The sequence below is a fragment of the Ambystoma mexicanum genome, chromosome 10 (assembly GCF_040938575.1).
Source record: "Ambystoma mexicanum isolate Mex_15411 chromosome 10, UKY_AmexF1_1, whole genome shotgun sequence".
NCBI lineage: Eukaryota > Metazoa > Chordata > Amphibia > Caudata > Ambystomatidae > Ambystoma > Ambystoma mexicanum.
In genome coordinates, this window is record NC_090932.1 from 56,388,967 (window position 1) to 56,407,417 (window position 18,451).

General features: G+C 44.2%; 1 protein-coding gene across 1 annotated transcript in view; it reads left to right on the forward strand.

Moving 5' to 3' along the window:
• DYNLT2B (dynein light chain Tctex-type 2B) overlaps positions 1 to 18,451 on the forward strand; it is a 200,606-nt gene that overhangs the window by 24,815 nt on the left and 157,340 nt on the right. Inside the window, exon 2 of the mRNA XM_069617487.1 lies at positions 18,301 to 18,434. Coding sequence (XP_069473588.1) covers positions 18,301 to 18,434 — 134 coding nt within the window. The remainder of the gene's footprint in view (positions 1 to 18,300; positions 18,435 to 18,451) is intronic.

Sequence of the window (18,451 nt, forward strand, 5' to 3'; positions counted from 1 at the left end):
AAAGGAGAGAGCTGTGGTACCTTTTGCATCCTCAAATCAGCTTGGCTTGCTGCCCACTAACTGCTTGCCCACTAACTGCATCCAGCGGTACCTGTGCCATCCAGTGACCCGAATTGCCCAGCTGTTCGCTACCTGGTGACCAGACCTTGCCCAGCTGACTTTTGCCAGGCGCTCCGCCGTGTGGTGACCAGACCCTGTTGGCTATCCAAAAATCCCAAAACTAAAAAGTGGACTGAGAGTATTATCCTCACCCCATAGAAACACATTTGCCTATGCCTCACTCATCCCACTCTCTAAGTAGTCACATTCATACCCTGGATACTTGTTTAAACTGTTAGAATTATCCTTGTATTCTGTCCTTATTGTTTAAGTGCTAGAGCCATCTCTTTTCAATTTTGTCTGGTGCAAATTATAAGCCTTTGGTTATATTTGGAGTAATCAAACTAATTTCCATATATTTTATTGTTAGGGTTGAGCTCTTGGGTGACAAGGTTCACCTCGCGAATCAACCTTGGAGCTTACTATGTTCCTCTTTAACAATATAGTCTAGATAATTCCGTTTTAAGTAACATTTTCCTTTCTTTCAAAACCGAAGTTTTCATTTTAACCGCTCTATTTTTCCTAAAAACGTATCTCACTCTACCTTCCAAATCCCTCTCAATTCACCAGCTACAGACCTATTTTCACCTCGATATTGTCCCTGTGATATACCTCTATCCCCCACCCCAAAAATGGCACTCCAAATCAGAGTATTTCACCCGTTTTTATTAAAAACTGTTTGGGTAATTGCACATTTTTCAACATGTCATTTGGCTGAAGCATTCTCTAAACTTTCCACTCATTTTCGAATTGTATGCCTGTTGCTGATCCCTTGCCTTGAGATTGCCAGTGATATAACCTTCCTGCTATTGTGATAAAACATATGTATATTACAATTTAACCACACATTAATTATTTGTAAAATTCGAGTGTTATTTTAGGCCTTTGCAAAGGTTTTTGCCTCTTATTCTGTGAGGGAAGCTCAGATTTTGATTCTGTTTTGTGATCCTCTTATCCCTGACTACCTGCTGCTTCTTTCTATCCACTCGGAATATGATTAATTGTGGGTTGAGGGAACATTGCAGGGGGAAACCTTAACTTGGGTGCTATCTTTCCTAAATCCCAAAGTGCTCCTATTCAATTGTGCTGTGTATATTTTCTGGGAGAAGGTTAATTAAGTGCTTTGCCTTACATTTCGATTGTGATTATCACCCTATTGGTGATTGCTGCCCCATATTAAAATTGTCTGATTTCATTTGATTTTAAAAATAAATAAATATTGCATTTTCCTGGTTCATGGTCCATTGTGACCCGGGGTATTTGAAAAAGGGAGTGTGATACGAGTGGTGTACCATCTCAAATGGAATTTGCATAAAATAAAGAGAAAGGCATATCAATTGAGCGCTACATCCTAGGCTGAGACCAAGGTGTGTGTCACCTGATTGAAATCATTAACAAACTCATGTGATGTGTTAGTTAGGTGGCAGCGAGGCTAACAGAATGATGAGGGGTAACTGCAAGCTGTAACAAAGGTGCAATTATGCTTTAGGCAGAGAATGACAACATCGTAAAATGGGTTAAGGCAACAACACGCAAACCGTTACTTCATTAAACAATGCTATTGTATAAGTAGCATGCTCAGTGTTATTTAGCTCAAGGACAGCTTATAGGTACTATTCATAGCGTAATACCAAGATTCATATGCATAGTGGACCTGATATAGCGGAGTACAGTTGGAATGCTAACTGTGTGAGGCTTGTTACAACGATGACATGGCTTAAGGTTCTCGCCAAATGCAAAACATGAATAGTGTAGAGAGAGTACGTTCGGCACACTGAGGAACAGATCTCGTTGGGGCATGAGGCAGCTGCAGGGCTTAGCAGCGTGCAACCGTGTTAGCAGGTCATCCGTGCGTGATGTGGTTGCTTACCTAGAAAGCACACCACCACTAGCGACCCTCAGGTAAGGTAATGAGATGACAGTGGCCACCGGGGGCACTTGTGTTACGGCGTCATGGGCAGCAGAAACAGTACAATCTTGAGTAGTGTGATAGAGCAATTGTTAAGGGGTGTTTTAAGCCGTAAACATTGAAACAGAACTAGAACTATCTAAATAGCCAGGTCCTCACTTTAGGATGCAGCGAAGTAAGAGCTGAAATGAACGGTGGAAAGGCCGGGCAGAGTGGCTGGTCCACTCCAGATACGGCCCAGACAGGCACTGACAGGGCCTTAAGAATTGTGGCTGGCTTCTGCCTGATGGTTTCGTTGATTGGCTAATATGAGATGGCCAATCACGGTAGCCCAAGTGCTGCAAACCGTAGCCTCACAAAGGTCGGGTGAGCATGTCGGCCATCTAGAAAAAGGTGCAGCGGAATTCAAAATGGCACACGCCATCGACGTCCTGGAGCAGGCACATAAGGCAGACGGAGCAGTGGTCTCAATGCCCAAATAAAGCATTGTTCAGATAAACTCTATATGTAGAAAGATGTGCACTGGTGGTGCAAGATGCAAATTGGGTCTGAGGGTTGGTGGTTGATCCTCCTCGAGTATCCTACCCAGTGGAGCGCCGCTGATCCTGGAAAGGAGAGTGAGTGAGCTCCAGCTGTCCCGTGTTCGCCCGGCGTAGTAGAAGTGAGGGAAAAGGTACTGACGGGCGCTTAAGAAGCGGCCCTTTACAACTGCCGTCCACTATGGATCGGAAAGAAAAGTTTAGTCCTCCTGGGAGAAAACTTCTAAAAAGAAAGGCTGGGGCATCCATAGAATATTCTGTCAAACATCTGGAGGGTTCCCAGTCACAGATCAACCTTGTTATAACTGGGAATCGAAAATCTAAATCATGAAACCATACTAGCCAGTGGAAACAAAATTCTATACTCCTAAGGAATTTAGAGTCAATGACTACAATACCCATATTAGAGTATAAAATACACCTTTATTCTAGCTCGGTCCTTTATAAAAAACTACCAGTAGAAGACCACATACTGTTCCGTGTAAACAAGCATATGTCAGTTAGTCTATTTACACATTTAGTTGGTCAACACAACAGCCAAACAGAGCTTTGTGGAAGAGTCATAAAAAAAGGATACTGCAATAGCTAGTGGAGCTGTATAGCGGACTTTGAAATAGTGTCTCTATGGCACAATAAACCCGCTCAGGGTTGTGATGATGTATAACGAAATATGTATTCCTATCAGGTGCTGGGGCGACAACTGAAACACTTGTGTGAATACTACATGTGTAAAAAGACAAATTGACTTATTACTGTTTGCACGGTACAGTTCATAGTCTTCTATGGTTAGTTTTTTAAAAGGATTAAGTGTGTATTTTTATACTCTTAATATATTTATTGTTGTTGTCATTGACTCTAAATTCCTTATCGGTACGGAAGTTTGTTTCCCCAGGTTAATCTGCTTTTATGATTTAGCATCCAGGGAATAGCCAGGAGTCCAAGTACGTCTGTGATGGTGGGGCCACAGGACTTGAGCATCAGCTGATTTAACTTTAGTCCACGTTTGCTCTGTCCGTGTCAGTGAATGCCTTCTTGCTGCACTGTGATCCATGCTGCCCTTTAGCTTTGGCACTAGTCCTGGGAGATGCATCTAGAGATGACAAGATGTAAAGTCCATGAATTCCTTCATTCATTCATTATGAGGAACCTTCTACCTGCCCTTGTGATTGTGCCTGGGAGAGCGGGCCTCTTTAACGTGAATCAGGGATGCGAGATTCCTCCATATGCATGAAGGCTGTGTACTTGGATAGTGCTTTGACTTTCTAAATCCATCCAAATTGAGCTATATCCATGGTAACCCCAACATGCACCACAGATGTTCTTAGCAAAATTAATGGACCAGAAGTAGCTCAAAGCCCAAACTCCGACATGTTGACTTCATACCTGTGGCGAAGGATGAGCGAAACACAGACACTTCATAAATTATATTATAATTATGAAGTTCAATGTTTATTAACTGTGCTAAAATGGGTGGAGAAAACCCCTGTAGGTCCTATGGGAATTGCACTAGACAGGATCATGCATACTTTGCTAAAGGTGTACAAATAGGGCAACTTCAGATGTTACAAGGGTGTATTTTGGGCAATACTTGTCTTACCCTGGTTCCCTAATGTATCGTACAGTCTCTGGGATATCGTGCCCAGTTCACTGCTTGACCTTTACCAGCATGTATTTCTCCTCCCTTGTTTGGGAAACGTGTCCGGATCAGATATTCTAACTCTCAAATTGCAGGTAACAAACTCCTGCCATTAAGTCTTTCTTCATCCATGCTTAGGGTTTTTGCCAGGCTTTGCTATTATTATCCTCTGGGATAGCGTATGGCTATGACCTGCTGTCCTTGATCTGTGCAGGATTGCCTTCCCTACTGTGTCCCCAGGACCAGTTGAAGCCTTTCTGCAGCCAGAGGTTTATCTTGCAGAAGGGTTTGCTTGGGACTCCTGCACTGCCACCTCGGTGGGACAGGGCCTCCCATTCTTTCCTGCTGACTCGTGTGTTCTCCTCACCCTGTTACATGACACCCAGGCGTTCTGAGCCCTTTTATAGCGTACCTGACTAGCCCCATCACTCGAAGCTAGGAATGGTTATTGCTAGGTCATCTGGGCTTGTATTCCTCACTACACCAGAACCTTTTATACTTACGGTGTTCTCTCTTTTCTCCCAACCTATGTCATCTGTAGCGGATTGTCACCCAGTTGGTAATTAGTAGCCCTTGATAACAAGGTGCCAACTGAGGCTTTAACTGGGGTGTCTGCCATTTTGAAATCAAGTAGAAGGGGGATTCGGCCGCGCAGCTCTGTGGTGCTGGACCTTCTGGCTGCCTTTGTAGTTGACCCCAACATTTCCAATTCAAGGGGGGTGTCCATGGATGCCTGATTCTGTGCTCTGGGGGAACACAGTGGACAGCCGACGTTCTCCTCTCGATTTTCTAGCAACACCATTCTGAGTCGGGTGGAAGGAGTGAAGGCAAGCTGTCATACTTTCCAGCTGCAATAAAAACGTTTGTTGTGGGTGTTAGGGAGAATTCTCATTTTATGGATAATTTCCCTTACCTATAGAGTCCCCCCAGCAGCTTTGCTGGATTTGAAGGGTTTGTTTCTTTTTACCTGCTAAGAGTGAGACTCTCTTTCCCACTCTTAGGCATTTTTGCTATGTGTGTTCTAGGCTATTTTTGTGTTTAATGCCTATGGGACTTTCTCTCCCCCATAGGAACCATCTTTATGCACATGTGTTACACAGCACCCTCCGTGCAGTACCACAGGGGTGTCGTAGCGACCCCCAAACATAGACTCCATACCCTGGGACTGACTACTGTCTCCCAGGGCATGTAAAGTCCCCATTGACTTTACTAGTCAATTTCTATGAACTTAACCAGTACAACCCATCTTACTATGGAGGTACTGGAAGGGGTTAATAGTTTTTCCCCTAGGTTCATTTTTGAAAGTGTACCCTACAGTACCCCTCTAAAAGGTTTCTGGCTGGTGGCAGTGGTTACTACCAAAAATATTCAACCACAAATATTTCTCTATGGGATTTTCCCATTGTTCGAGGCTACCACTTTGTCTGACGGCCTCTAACATACCGCCGGTGCATTTTTATATTAACTTTGATCCGGTAGGTTTTATTTGACAGAACTTTGATATAACTTCTTTTTTGTGTCTTTCTCTACAATCCTAACCCAGGTCGGGGATCCTTTGTTCGTACTTTTGGCGGGCTTCTCCCAAGAAGCCCTCCTTTCGGCGCCACTGAGTCTGGGGTGGGTCCATTGTGTGGGAGGGGGAGTATGACCCCTGGACAGGGTTGCCTCAGCAACCCATGTCGCACTCTAGGCTGGATGGTCTCCCGCCAAGATGACCACTCCACTGTGTGAGTGACAGCTAGGCTGTATGAATGGGTCTCTCTGCATAAAAGCAGGGTCGCAAGGACTGGAAGAGCAAGACGTCACGACTGGACCTACGGAACCGAAGAGGAGAGAAGTCAAAGACATCTGCAAGACTACGACCACCGGTGAAGCCCTGCTGCAGCGTCTCACCACTTTTCTCCACACGACGAGAGGAGATCTTCATCTACAAAAGCCTTCTTCCTTTGAGCTGGTGGGGCCAACCAGTTTGCACATCACCTTCCCGAACCTGCTGTGGTCGAATCGCCAGTGCCCCGCACTTGGAGACCGGATAGCCACGCAGCTATCGACCCGGACTGCGATTAAAAGGAGCGTACCTTTTAAACTTCGTTTGGCAGCACCGCGGTTGGTTTCTTCCCTGGGTAGTGCAGTACTTCTAACCTTCCTCCACGACGAGAGCCTCTCTTCCTCTGCTGGATCCCCCGAACTGCCGGAACTACCAGGAACATCCGCCACAGCAGGAGCCACTTCTTCATTTTCAAGGTACATTGTTCCGCCAGGCCGCCCTTTCTTCGCTGTAGTGCTAAAGGTGTTTTAAATCCTTTACCTACCTGTTGGGTTGGCCGCCCCACTCTCTTAACATTGTCTTTCGCTTTCTGCATCCACCTTTTCAACATTGTTAACCAAAGACTTGACTGCAGCTACAAGAACATTTTGCTCCTGGGCCCTTGCCCTTTACCACTAACTCTGGCACAGGCCTACTGACTCTGGTCACATTTGTTAGACCTGCCTTCTCGAGATTGTTTCTCAATTCGAACTCTGTGGTGCAACCCTTTCTTATAACTACCCTTTCTTTCTCACTGCATAATCATTGAGAAATGCCATTTTGCTCAGTTTTCATTTGAAGTATGGCCTATACTAATGCACTGTCTTGCTGAACTGGTTCACAACTGATGGGAAGTGTTACTAGGGTGTATAAGAACCTATTTCTAGATAACTTGTGTTTTCCCTCCCTGGTGAGAAATTGTTAGAGGATCCCTTGTGTGTAGTAGTCACTGTGCCATTTTGCTCCGTTTTCACTCTGGTTCACTTGGTCTACAATTTATATAGGGAGTGTGTATTTTTTTCTATTGACTTAATTTAACTTGCTTGATACTTGTGATAAATGTACTTTCTTAGAAGTGTGTACAAATAAATATATATCTACTGTTTTAACTACAAAGCTTTGGTCAGTGTTTCCTTGTGCCATAGTACAGTAGACCCTGAATACTGCTCATCTCCCTCTTGAGATAAGTCTGACTGCTCAGCCACAGCTACCAACTAAATCTTTGTGGTACAGACTGATACCAAAGGGGATTTATTGCTCTCACCTGTAGTCCTAATCTGGTGTAGTGCTCCCTAAGGGAACTGCACTGGATTCTGCCTAACAGTGGGAGCAACGTGTGCACCAGTTAAAATGTCTGCCACTTTTCCAATTTGCTTAAGTCCTGTTGAGCTTTCAGTAAATCCGAAAAGTGGTGCTGCCAGCTAGAAAGCCTAACGTATAAAGGAACACTTTTGGAGTAGATGCCAATGACACCTCGCGGGTGCTGTAATTTAACTCCTTTTTTACATGCACACGTTGGGCTATGCGCAGGGAATGTCTTCTCAATGTCTGCCCTGCATTACTGACCGTCGGGCCGTAGGTCAGGCACATACAAGAGCCGGGGCTTGGATGCCAGTATGCCACATTCATTCTTTCAAAGGAAATGGTGCTTTTAGGAAAAGGACAAGCGTTGTTCCTCCCTGCAACAACACTTTTTCGATTTTACATGTACCTCAGAATTGGGCCCTCAGTGGCTTCAGACTAAAAGTGAGGGTCTTCTCAAACAGCAGAACACTGTGTGCACATCACCCTTGTGCCTCTGGCATCGCAAAGGACATTTCGTCTGCTTCCAGGCTCCAGCCATATGACCTGCCACACCCTCACTTTTTTCTTTTCTGACTCATTCCTCGAGGCTTCATTATTTAAAGGATCTAAATCCATCCTGCCAGAAACACCACGCTCTTGGTATTAAAACCAGAAACACCACGCTCTTGGTATTACAACTCTGTTCAAACCTGGACCCCAGCCAGCACCGAGAACTCTGACAAACACACAAACGTCTGATGCAGCCAACTAAATGTAGGATGTGTGACAACCAGATTCCAGAAATCTCTGACCTACTTGTAAGCCAAAACCTTGATCTGCTGTATGTTTCTGAGATGTGGGTGACCGAGAATTGGGGCTCTAGGCGTTTCTTTGGCTGATCGCACTGCTTCAGAAGCATTTCCCCAGGTGTTCAGTTTGAAACTTCTGCTTAACTTGCTTTGAAGTAGTCACTTTCACTGTTCCCCTTTTGGTTGGTTGTACTTCAATCTTAGTTATCGTGGGACCTCTTGCATCTAATGTTTGCAGGAGCCTCTGCTGAGTTGTATTTCCCAGCTGCCTGTTAATCATCACTTATTGACACATGATCACATGAGCAAGTATTACGTTGCTGGCGGCACCCACAAAGTGGGTCAGACATTAGATTGATCTTCCATAGTTGGAATGCCCTTTTTCCCACTGCACCAGGCTCCAGTGCTTTTTTTATGTAGCTGTGGTCGCCTATCGTGCAACATCCTATGCAGTAGCATAACCCGTTAGCACCATTTGCAAGAGAATGTTGTATGTGCAGGCTAGTCGGAGAGTGTATATGTTAAGGAAATCATAGTTCCCCGAGTGTAGTTGGTAAGTGGGAGCTAGTAGCTTTGCAGGGCCGTTTACTCCAATGAACTGCCCCCCCCCCCCCCCCCGTGTTTTTTTTTTTTTAAAAACGTCTTTTTTTTTCTAACTGAACAAAACTAAACCCTATAAAACAAAAAAACAATAAATTCGAAAAAAAAAAAATTCGCTACTTTTGGTTCGACATTTTGGTATGTTGAAAAAAAAAACGACATTTTAACTGGATACATTCAGGATAGTATCCACCGGTTATGTATTTTGCTGTGACCCAAGGTTTTAAACCTCGGACAATGTTTGGCTCTGTAAACTAACTACAAACCAGGCTTATATTTTCTGCTGAGGTATAAAACCGTAGCATTTTGTCTGACCTCATTTGGGATGTTATCATTGAGTTTCGCGCCTTTTACAAACAGACGTGTGCCATGTTACTCACCACTTTATTTTATTGATTTTATTTTGACATGTGTTAAACGCACTAAGCCCAGAGGCACTAAGCCCAGAGGCATCACGTTGCTGGTTTGCGAAAGTAGTTCTAGAAAACATTAACACAGGATAGTCTGAGTGCAGTTGCGATGGTCAGTTAGACAGTGAACTTCTTGTCCGTGAACAAGAGAGTCTTGAGGTTCTTCCTGAAGGCCCAGTAAGAGTGTTCAGATCGTAGAAAGAGTGGCAACTTGGTCCAGTTCTTTGCAGCTATAACTGGGAAGCTAGCCCCTTCCGCTCTTGTTCGCCTGAAGCTGGGTACAGCGAGTTGGTGAGCATAAGCGGTGCATGTAGGTCTCAAGGATTGTGCTTTGGAGAATTTGTGGGGCAGGGATTTCAGGGCAGTGCTTGAGAGGCATCTGAATAATAGCCAGTGTCTTGAAGATGATGTGCAGATCTATGTTCCCGCTTAGGGATTTTGAGGGCTGCCTTAAGGCATTGTTTTGAATTGGCTGTAGTTTAGGGTTGCGGTTGGCGGTGCCTGAAGAAAGGGCGTTGCAGTAGTCAAGTTTCAAACCTATGAGCGCCCTAGCAATGGTGATGCAGCTATCCTTGTTGAGAAAGGGTGTGCAAGCGTTAATCAGCTTGGATGGGTGGGCTGCGGAAGAGGCAATCTCATTGACCTGTCGTGTGAGGGACAAGGCCGAGTCAAGATACATGCCCAAGTTTTGACATCGTTGGAGGTTTGGATTGTGTTGCTGTCTATGATGAATGATTTGTAGGAGGAGTCCAATTTGTTGCAAGTACATTGCGAGCCAACCAGAATAATCTCCATTTTATTGTTAAGGCAGAGGAAGTGGGAACCCTTCCAAGTCTGCATAGTGTGGTAGACTGTATGTTCAGAATGTCATAGTTTCCCGTGAGGTGTAAGAGAATCTGTGTCTCATCCGCATAGTTGCTGTAGGAGGTCCACTGGCGTCAAGCAGATCAAAGAGTGGCTTTGTGAATGCGGTATGCCGCACGTGACCGTCGGCAGGAAGGGCAGCTGTGCTTGATGAGAACACCCTCATGGATCTCTCTCTGAGAGGAAGGAATTGATCTGGTTTATGGCTTCTGGAGAGAAGTGTGCAGCAATTGCAAGGGGGTGCCATAGGATTTTGTGATCCACTAGGTTGATGGTTGCCGATAAGTCCAGTACAGGGAGGAGGGGCAGCCTTGCCAGAATCTTTGATTTCATCCAGTTGGTTCTTAAGGTCTAAGGTAGCAGTCTCGGTGCCATGGCTTGGTCAGAAGCCAGATTGCCATAGGCCCAGGGGGTTGTTGGCTTCCAGGCAAATATGTAGGTATGCTGCACAGTCCCGGATTTTAAGTAAAAAGCGGACAGTGGGGATAGGCGATAGTTAGTAGGGATAGCTTGGACAAGGTGGGCTTTTTTTAGTAGCAGGAGGACCCAATCATCCTTGTGGCTAGTGGCAGGTGGAGATTGAGGCATTGATGAAGGCTGCCATGAAGGGTGATAGCGGAGCAGCACAGTCCGTAATGACTGCTGCCGGGCAGATGTCTCCCTGGCAGCGGGATGGTTTGAGGCCTTTGATGACTAGCAAGGTGTTGCTTTCTGTGATTGGTTTAAATTTGAAGGGAGGTGGATTGAGTAGCCTAGTTTGGAGCTCAGGTGAGGGTGTCACAGCTGTACTTAGGGGGGCTTTTTTTGGTGTTGATTTTTTTTCCTGGAGTGCTTCTGTTTTGTGTTGCAGGGCATTTTGGATGTTAGTGCAACAGGAGAGGTTGTGCGGGCAGTTTGTATCGGGTGGAGCAAGATGCTTCAGCTCATGCAATATAGCAAAGAGCTCTTTGGTGCTAGAGTTGGTTTTCTCGATTCTAGAGCTGTAAGTAGAGCTTTTTTCTAGGAGGATGGCCTTTTTGTATTTACTTGCAGCCAGATTGAAGCTGTCTTTGTTTACGGCAGTTGGGCTGCTGTTCCACTTGGTCTCAGCTTTGCATTTGAGCAAAGTGCTTTGCGGTCACGGGAGAACCAAGCGTTGCGGTGTACTGCCGCTTTAGGTTTCTGTAGTTTGAGGGAAGCGCAACATTACCATGTCTATTAACTGTGTATGTACGATTGTTATGTAAGCTAAGATATGTGCCCAGATGCTTATGGGCCCGGTGCGCTATATAAATAAAGAAATACAAATACAAACAGTATTAATGGCCGAAGCCAGGATGTGGTTATACCGCTCCACCAAGCTGGCAGGGTCAATGGGCGGCGACTATCTCATCTACTAGAGCTGGTGATGTTTCTGGAGCTCCTGGTGGCAATGGTGGGTGGGGGCATGGACGTCCACGAAGGCCTCAGCTATGAGAATAGAGGATCAAGTTGTTGTCAGTGCACAGGCAAGGCTTGTTTGCGGTGATCGTGGTTTTGCAGTTCAGCTCAACCAGCCAGTCGAGGATGCAGCCTTTATAACGCGTAGGGCTGAGGATGCGTTGTAGACACCCTACTACTTTGAGGGAATTGTCTAGAGGGCACTGGCATCTGACTCCTCATTGAAGCCTAGGTTGAAATCTCTGAGTAGTGTCCTGGATGATTGCTTGGAGTTTGAGAGAAGGTGTAGGATATCCACTTCAAACGAGAGGGGAGGGCCATGGGCCCGATATACCGTGTGAAGGGTTACTGTAGATGTGGGAGATAGGCCTAGTTTAGTTGTCAATTCACCCGAGGGAAAGGTAGGATTACAGATTTCTCTTATTTGTAGAGATTCTTTGGCTATGATTGCAACTTCACTGCCTCTCGTATCCGGTCTATCTTTATGGTACATTGTGTAGGAGGGTGGTATAGCAAGAGTAAGGGCAGGGCCTGAAGTTGCTTGAAGCCATGGTTCAGAATTGACTAGTAAGTCTCCAAGTTATTAGATAGTACAATGTAGGCTATATCCAGGGGGTGGGCCAGGATAGATCTAGCATTGCTCAAGACCGCTTTAAGGGCTGTAGGTGTTGCTAGATTAGCAGTGGCAACAGGCAATGGTGAAGCCCTTTTTCTAAGTGGTTTCATCGGCACGCTATCTTGGGTCGTGGGGGCTAGCAGTGCATGAGCAGGAGGCGCAGATGGAGAAGGATGGTAGGACGATGGGATGGGGCATTGCATTTGTAATCCTCATTTATGGCAGTACATCTTGGAATAGTAGCAGGAGCCTTGGAAGGGTGTGTGCGTGAGAGTATACTCCTTAGTCTCGCCCAACCTAGGCACATAGTAGTGGATAGATGGGGAAGCCTATTGGGTTGGGTGCCTGAGTTGCCTGAGTGGGGGTAGGGGGAGGCGTGCTGTGAGATGCATCTTTCTGGCATGTCCCAGGCGTGGTCTGGATGGATTATGCCAAGGGCTGTACAGTTTGGCCTGATTGTGTTTAGCTTTGCTCCTCCGGGGATTACCCATCACTTTGGTAGAGGGCAGGGCAGCAGTGCTGCTAATGTCGTTTGCACTGGGGTGGTCTTGGCCACGTGTGAGCAGACTAGGCTGGGGATGTGCTGGGAGGGCTGGCATGTGCTTTCGTTGTGAATTGGTGCCAGGGCACATGCAATGCGGTAGCGGATGAAGCCTGGTCGGAGCAGGCTTGTGGCTTGTGGAGGGGGGGTTGCAGGGGTGGTCATGCGCCGACATCATGTGGCAGGTAGGTAAGGGAAGGGTAGGATAGAATGATGAGGTAGAAGCATTAGGAGAACAGCAAAGTTAATATTCCTGTCAGGAAGACTTGGAGCGCTGTACCTTAGATGGTGTATCGTAGTGTGGCCTTCCATGGCCTGATAGGGCCAGACAGTGGGCCTTTGGCGGGGGACGGTGTCTCCTGGTCCTCCGCTGGCCCGGATGTTGATAGGCCGAGGACATCCAATCGGATGGTGAGGGTACAGAGGCAGACAAACCGCCGATGAGGAAACACTTGTGCAGATCGGCGGCATTGTGGTGCACATTTATTTTACATTATATTTGAAAAAAGGGACTATTAGCATCGTACATTGGGTATTCACATTTGGACATTTTGTTCTCACATAAAATACCAATGCAAAAATGTACACCTCCCCCAGCCAGAGAGACAGTGTGTGTCTTGTTTCTGTGTCAGAATCAGGACAGGAAAGAAACGTTCCTTCATTTTCAAATCCAAAGAAGTGCTTAGCACTCTGACTTTCCTCCCAATGGGGGTATATTTGTCGTAGAGATGAAAGCACTAAACTGTGCACTTCATCCAGGGTCTGTTCACAGAGGTATTCGTGAGCACCTTCTGTATCTGGACCGCTTTTCTGTCGATCCATCTCCTGAGCTTGATGTCGGCTAGCTGCCCACCTTGAGTATGCGGGTACACGAACACTGCATTATCGATTTGGGATTCCCATTTATCATTGGTTTAGTAACTTCATCAGAGGATACTGTCCTTTTGAGATGAACAACATGCCATTAAGTAGACAGGCACAGAGGCCACATATTTCTTATGTGTTATTATTTGTAGAATTTTCAGCTCCTATTGAAATTGTTTGAGAGGTCTGAAGGAGAAAGGAGCCAATATGCATTCTAAGAAGGAGTTTATCATTTCTTGCCAGTGGAGATATCATTTCCAGAGAGCATAGAATGGCTTGATGACTTATCAGTCAAATTTCCATCCTAATTACATAATGTACGTAGGTGGTTCGAGTTGCAGGCAACATTAAAATGGTTTACCCTTTTCTGTCAGAAAGGCCAGTAACATTTTACATGTCCCAGTCAAGATTTGTATCCCTCTGAGATGGGCCATTTAAGCTGATCTTTTCAGTGTTTACTTCAAGCGACTGTGATAGACACACAATACCTAGTAAGCAGTCTCTGGATGATCTTTGACAGTGGCCTGTAATTCACTGCCCACAAACACCAAAGTAAAAATAACACAAGGTGCTTGATGTGTTTCCTTCACTGGAGTGGGAGGATTCCACGGTTGCCAGTTGCAAACTTGAAGTCTTTAGTAGCAGCCTTATGTGTCATGGGATACTCTAGGGAAAGAGGAGCATGAATCTTCACCTGTGCAAACCTCTTCAATATCTAGAAACCAAGCACATGGTATCCTTCTGCTCTTGGGTGGCTGATCAAGTCTGAGTCCTAAATTCTTCTAAAATTGAATTTCTCTTCTTTCCCGCTCTCACTATCCCTTCCCCGATCCCACCTACCTCAATCTCTTTTCTTCCCTCCACATTAACTATTTCCGCTATCGCTCGAAATGCAGGTGTTTACCTTGATTCTTCTTTCTTTTACACATCACATCTCTTGTATCCCGCTCATGTCGTCCACATCTTAGTAATATTTGCAAAGCTCCCCTCTGGCTTTCTTTTCACGCCACTAAACTACTTTTATTGCTCCTCTCTGCTCTTTGGTCTTCCACTTTTGTGCCTAAGCCCTCGTAAATCCATATATCCTTCTAATTGCGTACCTTCCTCTCTGTCTCCCCTTGACGCTTTCACCTGCCCTTTCTCCTCTGCACTGGCTTTCCTTCCACTCTCGCCTTAATTTTAAAACATTCTCTGTTTAGTCTTTAAATTACTTCACAATCTCTCCCCACCCAATCTTTCTTAGCTTGTGTTTTTCTACTCCCCCGTCTGGTTCTTTTTGCTCCAAATTCTTATTTCTTGTCACAGTGCCTTGACCACCATGTGTATAGTCACGCTTTTGCTTTTGCTTTTGACTTTGTTGGCCCCACTGCACTGGAACGTGCTTCTGCTCCACTTTCGTTCCTATTCCTCCTACTCTCTCTTTTGTACTCTTCTCAAACAACATCTGTTTTATACATAATTAGCTTTGGTTAATTTCTCTACTGTTCATACTTGATGTACCGTTTTGATCTGTAAAGCACTTTCGTATAAAGTGCGATATAAATACAAAATCTTCTCTTGTCCCTGCCACAGCCCACCTCTATCTATTCACCCCAGTACTATGTATACCTGTAATGACTTATTCGTTTTCATCATCATAGAAAGGTACAATTTACACTCATAAATGTAATGAGCTGTTTTGCAGGAGTCGGGTAGACGAGGCCTAGCACAGCTTAATCCATCTTCTTTTGCAATTATGTCTTAGTGTGTTACGATAATTGCCTTTCCAAGTTTCTGGGTCTATATCATTACTGGTTTGCAGGAAATGAAACACTTTTCTGCGTGAGAAGTTCATCAGCAATGTGTTTGAATGATCATTTCAATGAAATTTGTGTTTCAGTAATGCTCAAAACTCAGGTTCCCCCATAAATGTCATCTTTTTTCTTAAGTGACTTGTTTGGTTTCTCGGTTATTCAGTTCCTAATCTTTTCAGTTCTCCCTCTGCTCAGCAGGAATTTCAAAAACAAAAAACCCACCCCCAACACTGTCTGTTGTTTCTCTGTAACTGGGAGCTTCTACCTAACGGTGGCACACTTGAGTCCGGTTGTTCCTCTTTCTATTTGGGAATTTAGTCACAGCAATTCCGTGCCCACTTTACCTTCTGGAATCTTCTGTAGAGCCTGTGAAGAACTCCAAGTCTTCTTGTCCATGAATGCACTTTGCAGAGTAATTACTTCTCACTCAGTACCGTTTAAATCCTCCAAGGACCACCAATGCTCCGATTAATATTACAGCAGCATGGAATCTTGCGAATTTCTCTTGTTTAGTGACTGCAATTGTTCTAACATGCTGGAGTTTTCCTAATGAACTCCTCCATGAACTCTGCCTATAACTTTGGTGGCCATGCTGTTGAATTTCTCACTTTCTCCCAGTGTCCATAACTTAGTTTACGTTGACACATTTCTGCTCTGTAACTGCTCACTGTCCAGCTCCTTACTAAGCAAGTCCACGATCGCGTGTGCTGTCTTGACCTTGTGCTCGTTCAAGAGCCCATTTGGCATCTTGGGAAGTATTGCTGGCCTTCAACATACTATTTGCTAGTCTTAGGTTTTTGTTCTTGACTTGCTATACAATAGGAATTAAAATATTCTTTCTTCTCTAAAGCTGTCAAATTTGGCCAGATTTCTGACAAAATCACTATCACCAATAAACACAATCTGTGGGTAAGAGTATATACCAGTCCGTGCTGTCTGGTTGAAGCAGACTTCCTGCATCAGTTGTTATTGGAAACATTTCTGTCACGCACATCTCAACTTTTGATTTATGATTAAAGCTCATGGTTTTTTTTTATTTTTTCGGCATTCCGTCAGTATTGATCCATATTTCTTTTTTGGTCATTTGTATCTGTATTTATCCACAATTACTTTTTGCTTTGTGAAAAAAATAAGGTACAACTTGCCTTTTTCCACATTTATTGAAATGAAAAATGTAGTGGTTCGAAGCCTTTAACTGGATGCTCAGAGCACTGGGTTCCCGCTCATCTAGCCAGGGTTCATTGCTGCATTTGAAACAAATGGCTGCTATTGTTGCAACAATGCTGTAGCCATTCAAACAGCTCCAAAGGAAAATGCATTTTGTTTTATCTTTCAGGTGTGTTTCATTGCACAGTCATTGGCCTGCAAGACATGATTACTTGGGGAGCAAGAGACCTGTATTTCTGATTTATTTTCCATATTTACGAATAAATACTCAAAGGAAACAGACTGATTTTCCACTGCATTTGCACGTAAAAGAATCAATGAAATTGGAAATCGGAGTGCTTTATTTATGATGTAACCTTGGCTCAAGAATGATATTGCATATTCTACTCAGGGCCATGCTTCCTTTTGGAATGAATTGAATCATTTGTGAATCTCGTTTGCAGAATGTATCACTTGAAGTTGCGGGGCATAGATGTTGAATGTTCAGTGTTTTAGATTGTATTGGAATCTGATCTTAGTCGCATCTCCCTACAGTATCCGCCTTCTGTGCTCTTTATTCTGATTAACACTATTAAAATGGCGACGATATTGTGTTTTCCATTTGTTTCAGTGTTGATTGAATGTGCCACCCACTTTCTTTCCCTTGCTCTTTTCTGCATCGGAAAGCGGGGTCTTTGGCAGGCGTTTGATATCTCCTTTTTGTGTTTTGTATGTTTAAGTATTTCTTGACATTAGATCAGGTTGTTTAAATCTTTGATATTTCATAATAATTATGTAATTGGAAGTTTAAAATGTAGGTCATCTATGTTTGTGAAGAATTCCCCAGGCACACCATGAATGATTGCTATACATTTGTCTTTGGCTGCTTTTTTACTGCCCCTTGTGAAATCTCTGTGTGCAGCTAGGTATGTGTGTCTTGGTAACCAGTCAAAGGGGCTATGATTAAAAAGTCTCCCTACATTAGATTTAGTCAGAAAGAGTCGACCATATGTATCAATTTTTGCAACTGAATAGTGTTAATCATATAGTTAAAAATGGATGGCGCCCATTATGGAATCCCTCGTCTTGCACATCAAAAAAAGTTCTGAAATGGCTGCAATTACCACTGTAATATAAACCATCATCATGTCTAAATTAATGCATGATTGGGGAAAGGTATATTTCATGAAAAGCATAATATTGCAAAAGCCCACAATGCAGTGGATTAATGGTGGAGAAAGTCGGGGGTTGAGCTCGGAATAGGGTGGGGTTGGGATTTCGGGGGTTTTCCCCTCTGTTTCAGTAAGAGCATGATCAGTGTGCTGAATGAGGTGGACACGTTTTGCTGGTGAAAAGTTGCAACATGGAAACAAGGCGTGGGCAGACAGCACATATTCATTATAGAGTAAGAAACGTAGTGCAAGTGCAAATACAATATTTATACTCCAATATTTGGTATATTCAAAATGTAAATGATGGAAAGAGTAGGATGTCATTTATGTTGACCAGGGTTAAAAGCTGGGGTCTGTATTTAGACCATCTGCGTTGCGATAAAGAGCTGGGTCTCCTTCTCTCTCACTGTGCACCTGGGAAGGGAAGTAGTCCATGCCATTTTGTGTTCCACTGGGTAGCTACCCATAGCAGAACCGCTTACAACTCTGTTACTCTCATAATATCTTTGTTCAACTGCTTCAATGTTGCATTAGATGTCATTCATGCTGACAAATGTATAAAGAAATAAGTTGCATTAGATAAGGTCGGAGATGCAGACCGCAATTTAGCACACTTTGGTTTAAGCAAAGCCACAGAAACCTAGTTTGCTCTCAAGTTAAATATTATTGACATTTGTACTGTGTAGGCTGCTCAGTTTTTGTTGATGTAAAGAAACTTTTTCGTGAAATGAGTGAAAGGTGGAGATCATGCTTCTCATTCAGAGATGACTGACCTTTTTTCTTTACTCCTAGGTTCAGACCAAGTACAGTGAAAGAAATGATACATGCAATCCTGAAGGCGGAATTAGCCAACAAAATGTACAATCCAGACGATGTTCCCCAAATGACAAAGTCTTTATCAGAGTCTATTAAAAACAAGCTCAAAGGTAATATTTGTTCCAAG